A 17139-nucleotide genomic window follows, 5' to 3' on the forward strand; every position below is an offset into this window, starting at 1 on the left:
GGTTACAGGTTTCACAGCAGCCTTATTGCACACGGGAGGAAAGCTTTTACTGGAGGTTGTCATCCAAAGTCAGTCCTGTACATCCTTTAGAAATAAATTCCAAACACACTTTTTATTTTTCTTCAAAGACTCTTAATGTTCCCAGGCAGATAGCCGGCTGGTTGTGGATCCATATTTGCTTTTCAGCGGCCATTTGAAGTTTGTGCACGAGCAAACTGAGCTCAGACCTGTCACATACTGGGGTTTTCGTGGACATGAGGGGCTGGTGGGCGCAGAGCCAGTGAGTTCACAAGGATAATCATTTATATTGTCATTTAAATAGTTTGGTACCAGTTGGCAAACAGTTCTTCTTTCAATAGCACCTGAAGATCATGTGTGTTGAGTCGACCATAGTTACTTGTCAAGTATTGTTTTTTGACGTGGTTGACTAAAGGAAAGTGAATTTTAGAGGGGGGGACACACCATGTTGGGCTTGTGCAGGTTGTGCTTAGTTTCACAATGATGGAGATAGATAAAGCAGACGCATGCGTACGCACGGCTTTATAAATTTGACCAAAAGAATGCACATGCACATTTCTGTCTGTGCATACACAGTCATGAATCTATGCAGAGTTTTACGCATCTGGCCCCAGGAATAAAACCAGAGAACAAAAGGCCTGAAAGCTTCCTGCGTTCACAGCTGAGGGGCTCCGCTGCAACAATACCTAGTCACAAAGTGTACTGTCACATCCAGCAGTGAGTTCGCACAGAGCTGACACGTCCTCCCAGTGTTAAATTATTGCCCCCAAAGCTGCTGACCAAAATATCACAGTTGTGGTTTTAACTGATGATTATGGGACAGGATCTGTGCCTTGGGGTGAATTTCACTACGTTGCTGTTATTAGCTGCCAACGGAGTCTGCAGAAAACCCCCAGCTGGCAGGAGTTTCAGCTGATGTGCAGGAGTTCTGTTTGGGCAAAGTGCTTAGAGGGAAGGAATAAGGAGAGACTGTATCTTGGCGCAGGAAGTTTCCACTGACTGCGTGGCCTTTTTGTTCTCGAGCCACATGTGGCGGCAGTCATGGATTAGTGAGGAGAGACACATCTGAATAATTTATACAGTGGCTTGTAATGAACATAACAGTCTTCTTTTGTCTCTGAGCACTGTGTTCAAAATATATTAAAATTTATCAGTATTTTCTTAACATAAATTTTTATAAAGGGGATATTGTTTATACTCTTTGATTATATATTTGACAGTTTTGTGGGTCTGCAGAAGAAGTAGAACTTGGACTAACTGCTTCCCTGATCATCTGTTTCCATTAAATCTTTAGATTCAGGTCAACACTTCTGGGGGAGAATATGAGCTTTACCTAATTGTAGAGAAATTTTTCTGTTCCATGTTTTTTTGGACTCCACAGTCTTTCAGCAGCAAACAGTTTTCTTCATCTCATCCACACCCCTCTTTATAACTGTTAAAGAGCAAATGATGTGTTAGTTCTGTAAAGGGATGCACCGATTTATCAGCCGATATTCACCCTGTTGACCGCTATCGGCAAATAAGATGACATGCAGGTGGCAGTGGCCGATGTTCTCCGTTGTGTCATGTCACACTGGGGCACACATTGTCAGCTCCAGTCGACATGTCAAAGTATCCTTGAGCAAGATACTGAACCCCAAATTGCCACTGATGGCTGTGAGTGTCTTAAAAACTGAGTAGCAGGTGGCACCAGAGTATGAATGTGTGTGTGAATGGATGAATTTGACATGTAGTGTTACAGCACTTTGATAAAGAGCAGCCTCACATAGCTGCCCTGCTGCTCTAGGTGGGTCAGGGTGGTGTGGGGAGCTGTAGCAATGGCGTCCTCTGTGGGTCTATTAGCTCTGAAAGCAAATTGGTGTGTCCCCCCACAACAAAGCACTTAGTAGTTATTGGTGTCAGTGTCACTGTATAATAGTTATTCAGTGATTGGAAGACTAGGAAGGCGCTATACAAGTGCAGTCCATTTACCATTTCCATCAATTTTGAGCAGGCTACAAATCAAAGCTCCAGACTAACAGCGTCCCGTTGTCTCAAGGACAATAGCAAACACGTTTAAGACAAACAGAGATCTTCCACAGGACACCTTTGGAACAAAGGACAAATGGACCTGCACTTCTATAGTGCTTTTAAAGTCTTCCAACCACTCTGAGTGCTTTTACACTACGAGTCACATTCACACGTTCACACACTGGTGCCCGAGGCTATAGTACAAGGTGCCACCTGCTACTCAGTTACCATTCACACATGCTCACAAAGACATCAGGAGCATTTGAGGTTGAGTATCTTGCCCAGTAATACTTCGACATGCGAACTGGAGGAGCCGGGGATTGAACCGCCATTCTTCTGGCTCCTGACCCACAGCCCCCCTGTAAACTCACTATCTGGGGACACACTCTATCGTTCCCCTAATAATGCTACACTGTGAACATCAAATGCGTTTTGACATCAGCAGGAGGATAGCAAGTTAACGTTAGCTGGTAGCAGCTGGTAGCCGGCGCTAACAGCTAACGGAGGTTGCACTGAGTTACATTGTGATGCGTTCCAGCTCTATGTGTCGGGTGAAGGGAATAATAATGTTCTCATGATGCATTCAATGTTAGCTTGTAAAATTTAGCTTTTGGTGAGAAACTATTGTTTGTTAATGTTTTTACAGCAACATAAGATAGATATTAGAGAGGGAACTATAGTGAAATGGCTTTTGAAGCACTTGTTTTTTAAAATATGTTTTTTATGTTAAGAATTTGTTTGTTTCAAAGGTTGTTTCATAAATTTGTATGATTAGATTTGGGCTCATTTAATGATAGTGTAATGAAGGGCTGAATGACTTTTTTATGTAAAGATTTCTTTGTTTCTCTGGTACAGAGGGGCGAATAAATAACAAAACAAAATAAACATCGGTATCGGCTGTCAGCTAAATTCTTATCTAAAATATTGGTGCGCCTCTAGTTTTGTATTTTGTTGTGCTTTTCTGTGGCAGAGGTAAAATCTGTTAACACTACAGTATCTCGGTTAAATCCTAACACTGTTCAGTCACACTGAACCAGTTCTTGGCATATTCTGACTAAATACAGTGACCTGGTGGGAAAGTGTGGACCTACTGTGTAGATTGTGCTATTAAACTCATTGTGGCCTCTTCACATTCATGTTCAAACCAGCTCTCTAACATTAACAAAAGAAAGGTTAGAGTGTCTCTCTGCAGTTGGTCAACAGTGTAATAGCGGCAGTGAGGATACCAGTAAGTGGCTCTGACACAGTATGGTAGCACCCAGGATCTCTGACTCTGTTGGGAACCTGTTAGGCTGACTAAATGAAATTGAAGTGTCATTTTTGTCTCTGAACGACTTAAAAAAAGGGCGTACATGGCAGTCTATAAATTTCTTAAGAAGTGCAACAATCACATATCTTTCAGACCAAATATTTTTTGTCTTTTGTCCGTGTTTAGTATGAATGGAGCCATCGTAAAGTTTGGTATTTTGTGCTAGTTCAGTGAAAGTGTGCTTGATTCTTCTGTGGTCAGATAACAGTCTTCTGATTGGAGGCGTGTCTGAAGCGTGTATGGGAACGGTCAGGAGCAGATTCACCTCCTCTGATGATGTTTGACTGAGGATGAAGTTCCAATCAGAGCTCGGAGGCTTCTGATCTCTGTCACCGTCTGCAAATATAAAGAAGCTTTAGATTAGATCGAAAAAATATCACGAGATGAAATAATAAATCCTCAAAATTGAACTTTAATGATATTTACATTATCTTAGAAGAAAGACCTTGACTTCCAAAGTCAAATTTACATATTTTTCCTCTTACCTGTAGTGCTTCTCATCAGTCTAGATTGTTTTGCTGTGAGTTGCAGAGTGTTGGAGATATCAGCTGTAGAGATGTCTGCCTTCTCTCCACTATAATGGAACTAGATGGCACTCAGCTTGTGGTGCTCAAAGTGCCAAAAAAAAAATACATTTTTAAAACTCAACAGCAATGTGTCTTTCCAGAAATCATGACCTGGTTACTCAAGATAATCCACAGACCTTGTTGTGAGCAGTTTCATGTGGGAACAATTTTCTTTGTACCGAACTACACCCGCCAACTGTATCATCGCGCAGAAGGAAGTGTGAATCTATTGCTAGCTCACCTAGCAACACTGAGCTAACTACTGTTGCAGCTGAGCCGAGGAGGACACAATTTTTTTTTATCATTGTCTTCAGCCTCATGTCTCAGAGTAGATTCACACTAGGGCCAGCCCTTTTAACATTTAATAGGAATAAGAAGGGCAGACAAGAAGTGATTTAGTTTTCACTCGTAAAAATGATTTTGACATGTTACAAATAGGTGTGTGCCATATCATCTTGTTCACAATAATACCCCAGTGTTTCCCCTACCATTATATTATGCCCCCCCCTGCTCACAACAAGGTCTGTGGATTATCTTAAGTAACCAGGTCATGATTTCTGGAAAGAGACATTGATGTTGAGCTTTTCAAATGTATTTTTCGGAGCAGAGTGCCAACGTTCTGCAACTCACACCATAACAGTCTAGACCTCTCCACAGGTGAGAGGAAAAATTTGTATCATATACAGTACAGGCCAAAAGTTTGGACACACCTTCTCATTCAATGCATTTTCTTTATTTTCATGACTATTACATTGTAGATTCTCACTGAAGGCATCAAAACTATGAATGAACACATGTGGAGTTATGTACTTAACAAAAAAAGGTGAAATAACTGAAAACATGTTTTATATTCTAGTTTCTTCAAAATAGCCACCCTTTGCTCTGATTACTGCTTTGCACACTCTTGGCATTCTCTCCATGAGCTTCAAGAGGTAGTCACCTGAAATGGTTTCCACTTCACAGGTGTGCCTTATCAGGGTTAATTAGTGGAATTTCTTGCTTTATCAGTGGGGTTGGGACCATCAGTTGTGCTGTGCAGAAGTCAGGTTAATACACAGCCGACAGCCCTATTGGACAACTGTTAAAATTCATATTATGGCAAGAACCAATCAGCTAACTAAAGAAAAACGAGTGGCCATCATTACTTTAAGAAATGAAGGTCAGTCAGTCCGCAAAATTGCAAAAACTTTAAATGTGTCCCCAAGTGGAGTCGCAAAAACCATCAAGCGCTACAACGAAACTGGCACACATGAGGACCGACCCAGGAAAGGAAGACCAAGAGTCACCTCTGCTTCTGAGGATAAGTTCATCCGAGTCACCAGCCTCAGAAATGGCAAGTTAACAGCAGCTCAGATCAGAGACCAGATGAATGCCACACAGAGTTCTAGCAGCAGACCCATCTCTAGAACAACTGTTAAGAGGAGACTGCGCCAATCAGGCCTTCATGGTCAAATAGCTGCTAGGAAACCACTGCTAAGGAGAGGCAACAAGCAGAAGAGATTTGTTTGGGCCAAGAAACACAAGGAATGGACATTAGACCAGTGGAAATCTGTGCTTTGGTCTGATGAGTCCAAATTTGAGATCTTTGGTTCCAACCGCCGTGTCTTTGTGAGACGCAGAAAAGGTGAACGGATGGATTCCACATGCCTGGTTCCCACTGTGAAGCATGGAGGAGGAGGTGTGATGGTGTGGGGGTGTTTTGCTGGTGACACTGTTGGGGATTTATTCAAAATTGAAGGCACACTGAACCAGCATGGCTACCACAGCATCCTGCAGCGACATGCCATCCCATCCGGTTTGCGTTTAGTTGGACGATCATTTATTTTTCAACAGGACAATGACCCCAAACACACCTCCAGGCTGTGTAAGGGCTATTTGACCAAGAAGGAGAGTGATGGAGTGCTGCGGCAGATGACCTGGCCTCCACAGTCACCGGACCTGAACCCAATCGAGATGGTTTGGGATGAGCTGGACCGCAGAGTGAAGGCAAAGGGGCCAACAAGTGCTAAACACCTCTGGGAACTCCTTCAAGACTGTTGGAAAACCATTTCAGGTGACTACCTCTTGAAGCTCATCGAGAGAATGCCAAGAGTGTGCAAAGCAGTAATCAGAGCAAAGGGTGGCTATTTTGAAGAAACTAGAATATAAAACATGTTTTCAGTTATTTCACCTTTTTTTGTTAAGTACATAACTCCACATGTGTTCATTCATAGTTTTGATGCCTTCAGTGAGAATCTACAATGTAAATAGTCATGAAAATAAAGAAAACGCATTGAATGAGAAGGTGTGTCCAAACTTTTGGCCTGTACTGTAGATATATATATATAATTCTATAGAAAAGATCAGCAAAGCAGAAAACCTTCTCAGTCTTGCAGCCAAATATGATTCCTAGCCTCATTAATGGAGCACACCATGATTGCATCAGTCTGCTGCCTGTCTGCCTGCTGTTTATGTCTGCTATTAACTTTTTCAGGTAACTTACAGTAAATCATTTTGGTGGAGGGAACATTGTCAGCAATTAGGTTGAGCTAGGAACCAGATATTTAAATGATGTGTTGTCCAAAGACAGATGTGACAAAGGTTACCCCGTGCCATCATGTGGAGCAACGTCTTGTTGCTGTCGAGTGACAGAACGGCCAGACGTGCTCAATGAGCTTAACTGTCACACTGACAGACAAAATGCCACAGATGCAATATGAAACATCTGTCTGGTATGATCAAAGTCTCATTTACGGCTGGGCGATATAATGACTATGTACGATATATAGATATACATTTTCAAACAAGATATAAATTTAGACAACACCATTTGTATCGATACAGGGTCACGTTGCATCGTATAATGCATACCAGCAATCTCTCCTCTCTCACAGAGCTGCTCCTCTGTTCAATCTGCAGTGAGACATCGGTCTACGTGTTGAACGTGTGATGCTAAATCAGTCTGTGATGGATGAAATGACTGTAATAGTACATGTGCAGTACAGCACTGTGCTGCATGTGTGGGAGACAGAGCTGCTTGATCGTGTCAGGTGAGCGTTTGTTTGCGAGGTGGTTCATAGCGCATCGCTGATCTTCTTGGTAGCTGTAGTCTAATGTGTGACACTGAGACAGCGCCTGGATGACGGTTAATTTCATATACAAGATGCAGACAAAGAGTCTCTCCTTCCCTCCCTCGGCCTCTCTGTTGATGCGGTGCATGAATGAGATCAATAACCTAAATAAATAAAATATTATATTATTTTCCAGCATTAGATTCATTTGAAAGGCCAACAGATGGAAAATGATTTTTTAACTCCCTCACAAAGATTTTTAATTGTTTCAAACCTACTTGATACTTTTATACTCATGTTACAGTTTTGTGTCCTGTGCTGCAACCCTTTAAACCTCTGTAGCTCCAGTGATGTGTGCAAAAAGTTTATTTTATACAATTTTTCACTGACATGTTGTGCAGCTGTATATTTTCAAACGGGGAAAAAAAATCCCTGTCTGCATTTTATTTTGATCACAGTCTGTTTAAATAAAAGTGCGTGTGACATCTTAAATGTGGCTTTGACTTGCTACTGAAAACATGTAGCTCATTTTGTAGAAAATACTGAGATATACATTGTGTATCGCCAGTCAGCCTGAAAATACTGATATGAATTTTTGTCTATATCGCCCAGCCCTAGTTTCATTTATGCATTTGTACGCTCAATGCTTCTCAAACAGACAGCTCTTTCCAACGGTGAACAGAACAAAAAGTGAACCTTATCCTCTTGCACTCCACCCCCATTTTGTAGCAAAAACGCCTAAAATGACATACCCAAATTAAAATGACTGTAGTGTCTGAACCTAGGTGATACAGAGACAGAGTAATGGGCCACTGAAGTCAGTAAAAAGTTGAAGATTTTGCCTAAAATAAAATAAAAATGATTTTCAGGATGAATAACTGTCTGTGGCTTCATCTGTGCAGGTAAATGACACTATGGGGCTGTAGGCACACTATCAATGAACACTCATTTCAGATTTGAAGAAGATTGCTCAAAGTATGACCATTCTACAGTGTTTTTTCCATGAAAAGATCCAGGCGGAGCTCCAAAAGGTCGGTCACTCCGCTTCAAAACAGTACTATCAGTGATCAAACAACACTCAGCCAGCTTCTAACATTGTACCTTATTGAAATCAGGTGTGATTATGATAGCTGATGTTGTTTTTGACATAGAAAAACCATAAAATATCACCAAATAAAGCCATATGAAACGTGAAAGTTATGATCCCACTTTCTAGACAGTATATCTCAGCCAAAAATAGTGGTACCTTTTATAATAGATCGCGAGTAATCCTTTAACTTTTCCCGTCGAAAAACGGCATGACATGACTTGTCATCGTGATTGTGGACTTTTTGTGTTTAGGCTGCTCTGTTGCGAAATACATAATAAATAAAAGAAAAATTATGTTATTTTTGAAAAGTCGAGAGCTTCCTGAATCCGGCAACACCAAACATCATATGGTTTGATGATGTAGTGTGCCTGGGAGATACCATTTAACAGAGGAGGGGGGGAGCGAGGACGTTGGCGTCCTGGCTGAGTTAGAGAGGATTTATCTGAGCTCTCTTCAATGCAAGACTCCATTGACAAAAGTAAGAATTTTGCCTCGCTGAACACAGGAGCTGCTGGTCTACTGCTGCCTCCATCAGTTAGTCTGTTTGTGTTATTGTGTGACTTTTGTGTATCCAAACTGACCCTTTAAAACACCAAAGTCACACAATAACACAAACAGACTAACTGATGGAGGCAGTGGTAGACCAGCAGCTCCTGTGTTCAGCGAGAAAAAAATACTGTTTTTGTCAATGGAGTCTGCCTTTGAAGAGAGCTCAGGTAAGTTTCACTTTGTGTTCAGTTCCCCGTTGGAAAAGGCCATCTGTTTGATAAGTACTGAGCTCATGACCTGATAAATAATACTTGGATTATACTGCACAAGTTGTTTGAGAGTCTTTAAAGTCATGTTTTGGTATAGTTTTGCTGCTGTTAAATGTGGACCCCTATGGCTTCACAGCGGAGGCATGAGAAAATAGTTTTCTTAACTAATTCAGCCTAGCACAGGGTGAGCAACTGACACACACCTTGTCATTTGGGGTGTGAAGTATTCTTTTAAATGTACATTAAAGTCTCTTGGTGCTGTATGAAGTGACAAAGCCTAAGTATTTAATAAGTCGGATGGATGGATAGTCATTGCTCGCCAGTGATACGAGAGAACAGCCCATTAAAAGTTACATGTGACTGTGTAACTTGTGTGTGGGATGTCATGGCCCAAAGTTCAGCAAACAAAGCTACAGGACACAGTACCTCTGTCTTGTTGTGGATCCATAGTTATCTAACATCTGAGTGCTGGCCACCTCCAGGTTCCAGTCACACATCTCCAGCAGCTTTAGACACTCTGACCTGCTCCTCAGACCCAAACAGAACAACTGCTCCACCTGCAGAGAGACGGATAACAAAGTTAAAACACAGGTGTTCAAAGGAGCCAGCAGGAGGGACGAATAGGAGGGATGAGATGGGACAATAAAGCAGGGTCACACTGTCAGGGACCGTCATAGAAAAGAGCTGCATCTTCTTTTAACTCCTTCATGAGAGTGTGTTGCAGCAGCAGTGAGCTCATTGTAATATTATGTCCGTCATAATACGAGCGCAGCGTCTCCTCTGTATCGTCTAAACTTTGCCGCCACTATTAAGGAGCGCTTGAGTGTTCCCTCGTGTCCACTGCCATCCACACACCGGCCCCGAACACAGGCGGCTAACGGTGCTGAACACTGCTGGAGACACATCAGTGAATCTATAGGCTGTTTTCTTTTTATTTATAGTCAGCTCACTGCACCAGTAATGACCTGATCCTCCCTCAAGGTTCAAGTAACTCTTATCATTTCTTGATGTGAACTAATAAAGTAAAATTCAGCAGCAACTTTGAATGACAACCTGTTTGAAGTCATGTCCTGTACAAAAAAAGTTATTACAGAGCAGGAGTGAAGTTGTGACCTGAGCTGCAGTGATGTGGATCTCTGAGGACCCGTCTGCAGCTCAGCACTGTTTACCTCTGATGACTCTGCTTCTCTGTTAGTAACTGCAACGCTGCGACATAAATATCCACTTTATTAGGTCTTTATTCTGATGGGGTATTAAATGATTGTGGCCCATTATGCTGCGTAAAGTTTTGTTTAACCAGCTTAGTTTGACTTCCTGTGTGTTTACTTTTATTAACACTTTGGGACTAATATTGTTTTTATTTGCTCCTGACTATGTAAGTATTTATCTCATGTCCTGAACTTGACACTATAAAAAAACTAACAAGAGGTAGTAAAGGGTAATCAGATGTGTCAAAAATATAACTGAATACATCAATTAATACATAAACGTGTAAGCACTGAACTCTTTTTAAAACTTGTATGTCCTTTAACACTGCATCAACTTTGCCTCAGATTTTAACACTGAGTCACACTTTTGATGATCATTAAATTCTTGTGATTAAAAAATCATGTTAAAATCATTTCTTGTTGATGTATTCAAAGACGTCTTTTAGGGACGCATTCACACTGGCACTATTTGGTCCGTTTTAAACAAACCCCGGTCCGCTTCCACGGATAGTTCGGTTCGTTTGGAGTGGTGTGAATTCTCATTGGAACTCTGGTGCAGACCAAACGAGCGAACCCTGGTCCGCTTGAGAACTGGGGGTCTCAGTTCAGTGAACCCTGGTGCGGTTACCTTACAGTGGGAAATGCAATGCTGGACTATCCAGCGAACCAAAGAGAGGAAGTGAACCAAAGAGAGGAAGTGAACCAAAGAGAGGAAGTGATGGAGAGCACAGTGCCTTTTGGTGTTTTTGTGGTGACCAAGCCGGCTGAAGGGGATGGATTTCCGTTTTCGGTCCTGGCCAATCGATGAGCCGGGTTTTCTTCTTCCTCATGCTTTTTTTCTTCCTGGTCAGTGGTCATTTCGGGCAATACCGCCCCCTAACGCGCAGCTGTTGTAACTGCGTGACGTTGTCCAGACGGTTTGGTCAGTGAGAAAGTGAACCAAATCAAACGAAGGTCTGAAATGTTTTGGCATTCCCCGCCCAATTGAACCGAGTCCCCCGGACTATCCTGGTGTGAACACACCCTTAAACTGTATGCCCTGTTACATATTTCTTTTCTGTGTCATTTTGTTTTTTGTTTGTTTGTTGTAATTTATTAACAACATCACAGATGGAAAAAAGCCTTTTGGCTAATTCTGACATTTTCTATACCATGTTTATTTATTAATTTGCACTGTCCCTTGTTAATTAAACTAAACTAAATTAAATAATTACTTCTCCTTTAACCTCTAATCAATTTCAATCAATCAATTTTATTTATAAAGCCCAATATCACAAATCACAGTTTGCCTCACAGGGCTTTACAGCATACGACATCCCTCTGTCTTTATGACCCTCGCAGCGGATAAGGAAAAACTCCCCCAAAAAAACCCTTTAACGGGGAAAAAAAACGGTAGAAACCTCAGGAAGAGCAACTGAGGAGGGATCCCTGTTCCAGGACGGACAGACGTGCAATAGATGTCGTACAGAACAGATCAGCATAACAAATTAACAGTTGGTTTAAAAAAATAGAGTGGCCTTCTCAAAACTTAATTAATTTATTCATCCTTTTTTTAATGTACTTTTGAGTTTTTAATAACTTTGTAAAAATGTTTATTAGGTGGAGGTTTCAAATGAACCCTCTGGGTTTTTTGCTTCTCCCTGCACTGTATTGCGTTATTCTTTTTCCTTGCCTTTTTTGAGTTTTAATTATGCAAATCATAAACTAAATATTCTAAGTTTTTAGCCTTTTTTACATTCTAAGAAAGGAACCATTAATACACATTGAGACAATATGAAGGGTGGCATGTCTAAAATTCATGTGTCACATTTTCTTTTCAATTTCAATGAAGAATCCCAAAAACAAATAACAGCTTGTTTATTTTGGACTTAAGATTTTCTGCTCAAGTCGGAAATTGGAAATGAAAAAACGGGCCGTGAACTTAATTTGATTTTGATATTTTTTTGTGATGATAAATCACTGAAATCAGCACGCCTATATTTGGCACAGGATTTATTTTCTTTCACACAAAACTGTTGCTACTTTTTTCTGATTTTGGATTCCCAAGTGAAACAATATATAGTTTTATAGTAATGGGCTGCAGTGTGTTTTTATAGTGTGCTGATGATGAACGTTCTCACCTTTAGATAATAAATAGCTTTCTGGACATTCCAGTTGTGGTTCTGGAGGGCGGCTTGGCACTCCTCTATTGTCACACCGTGAACTGCCTCCTGCACCTGAATCGATTGACACAACATCAACAGTGTAAGTATCTGCAACATCCAGCAACACTCATATTCCCCTGACTCTGATTCCTCAGTACTGCCGTCAACATCTACCTCAGGAGCAGCGGTACACACGGCTGGTTGTGTTAAGATGACACCATTTGTATCAATTTATGTACAAACACTTCCAAATCTGAAAATCAAGTAGGCCTTAAATTGTTCTACTTGAAAGGATGATGTTTCTTTGGTTATTATCATTTTGGAGGGTTAAGTGTTCTTTAAAGCTAACTCTAATTTCACCAAGCTAACGCTAACACTGTGTTCCTGCTTGTGATGTACTTCACATTCACTGGCAGTGAAGCTTGTGAATGTTTAGTGCACGTCTGCTTCTTGCATTGAACTCTTTGCAGCACAGTTTATTTACAATGCCACATTCCCACTGCCCCTCGTGTGCAGCCACACATCTCAGTATCCACTACAAAATGCCAAGTGCCTGATTGATGTGGAGTGATCCTGCCTCCAGTCAAATCAGGTTCAATCGGTGTCAGGATCAACTGACCAGCAAAAAAAGAATCAATCAAACTCTGGTTCCTCGTCTTTTAAATTGAATTCACAGCAAAAATTAATATGGCCTTTGTCTCCAGAGAACGCTGGCATATTTTTTAATAAGTTATGAGGAGCTTTGACATTATTGTCCTTTTTCATTGTGACGCTAATGAAAAAAAAAAGTGTTTTTATGCCATAAAGTTTTGTGCTGAAATAATATTCAAAAGCAACTTTGTTTAATTAGTCTGTTTCATCCGCTTTCATAAGTTCAGCTCCAGTCTGAAAATGTTATTGTGCTATTACACATCAATCATAATTTGGTTCTGATAATGATTTGAAGTTGAATAGGGAGGTTATCTGTTCAATTATGACAGATTTGAGCAATTGTATTGAAAATGAAATTGCAAATTGTTCTTTCTCTGTCTCTACCAAAAGGGGAAATGCACACATACACCACACTATTTTCACTACAAGCTGTGGTCCGAGTGGACGACCAATAAAAATTAGTCTGTTTCCCCCTTGTGTTTAGAGTACAGGCGAATGTAGCATACTGTACATCATAATGTTAATATTTACATGTACACATTCAAAAGGTTAATTAACTGTGAGAATACACAAGTTTCAACTGAGGAGTCAAGCAAGTAATATATCAAATATGCACCGCAATCTATTCATTTCATTTCATTTAAAATTGATCCTGCTGTATTAAACTGAACATCGCACTGATGGTTCAGCTTTTAGCGTCATCTCACTATAATAAAGCCAAACTCTCTCACACTAGTGATCACAAACAAAGAACAGCTGACAATCTAATTTAGGAACTGTACTTCTTATCCCTTTTAAACCCTATTTTCTTGTGTTTTTGTGTGGAGATAACTACTTTTTAAGTTGGTCCTGTGTTGAGTGAGAGGGCAGCACTTACGTACGTCCACTAATAGAGCTTTTTTTTGCCACTGACAGGTTCAGATTGTTATTCTAAGGGCTCATCCATCCATCCATTTTTATCCACTTATCCTGGGCCGGGTCACGGGGGCAGCAGGCCAAGCAAAGCACCCCAGACATCTCTCTCCCCAGCAACGCTTTCCAGCTCCTCCTGGGGGACCCCAAGGTGTTCCCAGGCCAGATGAGATATGTAATCCCTCCAGTGTGTTCTACCCTGGGGCCTCCTACCAGTGGGATGTACCTGGAACACCTCCAACAGGAGGCGCCCAGGAGGAATCCTGATCAGATGCCCAAACCACCTCAACTGACCCCTTTCGATGCAAAGGAGCAGCAGCTCTACTCCGAGCTCCTTATAGATGTCTGAGCTCCTTACCCTATCTCTAAGGCTGAGCCCAGCCACCCTACAGAGGAAACCTATTTTAGCCGCTTGTATCTGCGATCTCATACTCTCGATCACTACCCAGAGTTCATGACCATAGGTGAGGGTTGGACCGTAGATAGACCAGGAAATCGAAAGCTTGGCCTTCTGGCTCAGCTCCCTCTTCACCACAATGGATCGGCGCAGCGCCTGCATCACTGCAGAAGCCGCACCAAACCGCCAATCCATCTCACACTCCATTCTACCCTCGCTCGTGAACAAGACCCCGAGAAATTTGAACTCATTTATGCTTAACATTAAATACAGAGACGGATGCCTTCTGTCTGAGTCATTTTCATCACACTGTGCTTGTAAATGATTTTTCAGGTTTGCATATGTATTTATTTTAGGGGGCAAATGCATGTGAAATACTGGCACTGTCGAGCCCTGACTCCAACACACCAACACAACTCCAGCTCTCACTTAACGTTTCTACAGTTGTCCTCCTGCAACAAGTGACTCCTTGCCTGATTTCACAACGAGACTTTCCTCGAGCAGGACTTGGTTTCACACAATAACTAACAGACAAGATTGAGCAAATAGTAAAGAAAACACTTCATTTCTCTGTAGGGATGCTTTCCATAATGCTGTCAGTCACTTACAATCACAATCTGAGCCTGTCAGTGACCAAAAAACAAACACTTATAGTCAACATAAATTGACGATGCCAAATGCCCCAACTGATTACTCTGCAGCCTCTTTCTGCCTTCTGCAGCTCTCTCTTAATACTGGCCCAATTTTAAGAAATGGCTGTTCCCATTAGTCACTTAGACACTAAAACCTGGGAAAAGTTGTCCAAGTTTAAGAATATTGAAGTTTTCCTTTAAGGAGGACATGAGGTCAACTTCATATTGCAGCTAAACCATCCATCATGAGAGAGAGAGTGAGCAGGCTTAGCACTTCAATTACTGCAGCAATAAATACCTTTCAGGAGACGATATAAATCATAGAATTATACACAGTATATTTCAAATCATAAGTTACAAAAGGCAATCTAAATATCTCCGACCTTACCATTTTGACCCTGTCAGCTGAGTTCCATCCTCCGTCTGTCCTGATGCAGGAAGCAGTGACTGCCGCCGCTGTCAGCCCGTCTGAGCAGACGCGAGGGAGACTAACTGATGTCTTCATCCCTGACCGAAGCCCACCCAGACTGCTGTTATTGTTGGAGGAGAAATTAGCCTTCAGCTCGCCTGGCTGGACGAGCCCCTGTCCCTGGGTGTGTCCTTGGAGAGTCTGGCTGCTGACCACCATGGGTCTGACGGTGGCGGTGTTAGCTTGCCGTAAAGGCCTCTCCTCCACACCGCTGGCAGGCAGGCTCTCTGCCTCCCTGAAGAAGCGGTCGTAGCGGTCGAGGTACGGGGGCCGCTCTGGTAGAAGGTAATAGTGAGTGTTACTGACTTTACGTCCATCACGGACGATGGGGAGGATACAGGGGCCCTTGCTGGTGGCGTCCTTCCCCTGCGCCTGCGCCTGGATCACTTTGGGTGCAGCATATTTAGGATCTGAGGCAAAGCTGTGTGTGGTAGGCATGAGTTTACCCGGAGATGTGGAGAGGTAGGAGCCGTAGGTGTGTGTGGGGGGGCAGGAGGTAAGAGGAGCCTGCATGGTGGTGGGGCTGACAGAGTACACTCTCTGCTGGGGGGAGCCCACTACCAGGCCCATGGGGCTGGGAGTCCTGGAGCCCGGCTGGGACAAAGGGTCCCTGGGAGGGATCATAGGTGGTCGTTCCTGGTTTGAGCCTGAAACCTCCTCTGTGGTGTCAGCTGGCGTCGGTGACAGGGAGAGATCCTTTGACCAACGAGCAGATGTGTAGTCACCCCTCTTTATGGGGCGAGGGGGGATGGGGACACGTGGGGGGATCTGGGGTCTGACCTCATTGGAGGAGAAGACACTCTGGTGTCCCTCCTGTGTCTGTGGAGTCTGAGGACATGAGACTGAGCTCTGGGATGGCGAGCTCGACCGTGCAGCACTTCCACTCGGTACATTGAGCCTTCTCATGCACTCCTGCTGGAGTTCCTGGAAGATCTCTGCTGACTGGGAGAAGGAGGTGGACAGACCTTGGCTCTGCTTGCTGGGGAGAAACAGGTTGTCCTCCAGGCCTGATCTGTCTGGACCCCTGGAGACAAGAGCGTTACACTCCACCTTCTGTCCAGAGTAGAGAGTCTCATCTGGGTTATGGACTTCACTCTGCTCCTCTTCATGCTGCTGCTCCGAGCTGTTGATGGAGCTCACCTTAGAGGAGAAACAAGATTTACAACTTCAGTACATGTTACTGTCCATGTAGTTGATATCAGAACAGGAGATACACATCTAACGTCTGTTAAACTCTGGCACAATGTGAAATGTACTGTGTCATTAGGGGTGCAACAATCCATCAATGTGGATCAATGCATTGATTCAGCAATCCAACATTGATGCTAAGTGAAAGGAGATGGCATCTTCTTCTGTAACTGGTTGAGTTAAATTGGCAGATGATATCATCTTATATCGATCACAAGCCCCTGAACTGAACTGAATCAACCTGGGGTTTGTGTCACCTCCTACCGTACCTCCATATCATCTTCGTCTTGGGCTACATCATCATAGGCTGGGGGTGGAGGTAAAGGCCGAGCGTCCCAGTCCACTACAGGTGTTGGGTGAAGGGGGCGGGGCAATGATTTAGATGGACTCTGAGGTGGAGTCCGGTCCAGGATGTTCTCTGCTTCCAACGTGAGCTTTGCCAGTGAGGGAATCTGAATTTCAATCACAGGGGAGGGGGACGGTGTGGGCGAGGGGAACTCCTCCCCAAAGTCAATGAGGGACACTTCACTGTTGGGGTTGCGGCCTGAGCCTGAAATCCGGCCGCCACTCTGTTTGGAGGCAGAGACCCAGGCAGCAGGTTTCAGTTTTAAGCCTTTCACAGAACCCGTTTTACGAAGCGATAATCTCTTTAGTCCTGCCGAAGTCAGATCCTCGTCGTCGTTTACTGGATCGTAGCAAGGCTCTGGAGACAGACAGACACACACACACACACACAC

General features: G+C 42.8%; 1 protein-coding gene across 5 annotated transcripts in view; it reads right to left on the reverse strand.

Annotated features, from left to right (window-relative positions):
• Positions 1-2701: 2701 nt before the first annotated feature.
• The window catches only part of LOC117272132 (activated CDC42 kinase 1-like), a 78853-nt gene continuing 64415 nt past the window's right edge, over positions 2702-17139 (reverse strand). For all 5 annotated transcript variants that reach the window (XM_078173147.1, XM_078173146.1, XM_078173144.1 and 2 more), the window contains 5 exons: positions 16672-17105; positions 15134-16354; positions 12130-12225; positions 9228-9358; positions 2702-3673 (listed from right to left, as the gene is read on the reverse strand). In XM_078173147.1, the coding sequence (XP_078029273.1) occupies positions 3667-3673; positions 9228-9358; positions 12130-12225; positions 15134-16354; positions 16672-17105 (1889 nt within the window). In that variant the 3' untranslated portion in view covers positions 2702-3666. The remainder of the gene's footprint in view (positions 3674-9227; positions 9359-12129; positions 12226-15133; positions 16355-16671; positions 17106-17139) is intronic.

The sequence above is a fragment of the Epinephelus lanceolatus genome, chromosome 12, assembly GCF_041903045.1.
Source record: "Epinephelus lanceolatus isolate andai-2023 chromosome 12, ASM4190304v1, whole genome shotgun sequence".
Classification (NCBI taxonomy): Eukaryota; Metazoa; Chordata; class Actinopteri; order Perciformes; family Serranidae; genus Epinephelus; species Epinephelus lanceolatus.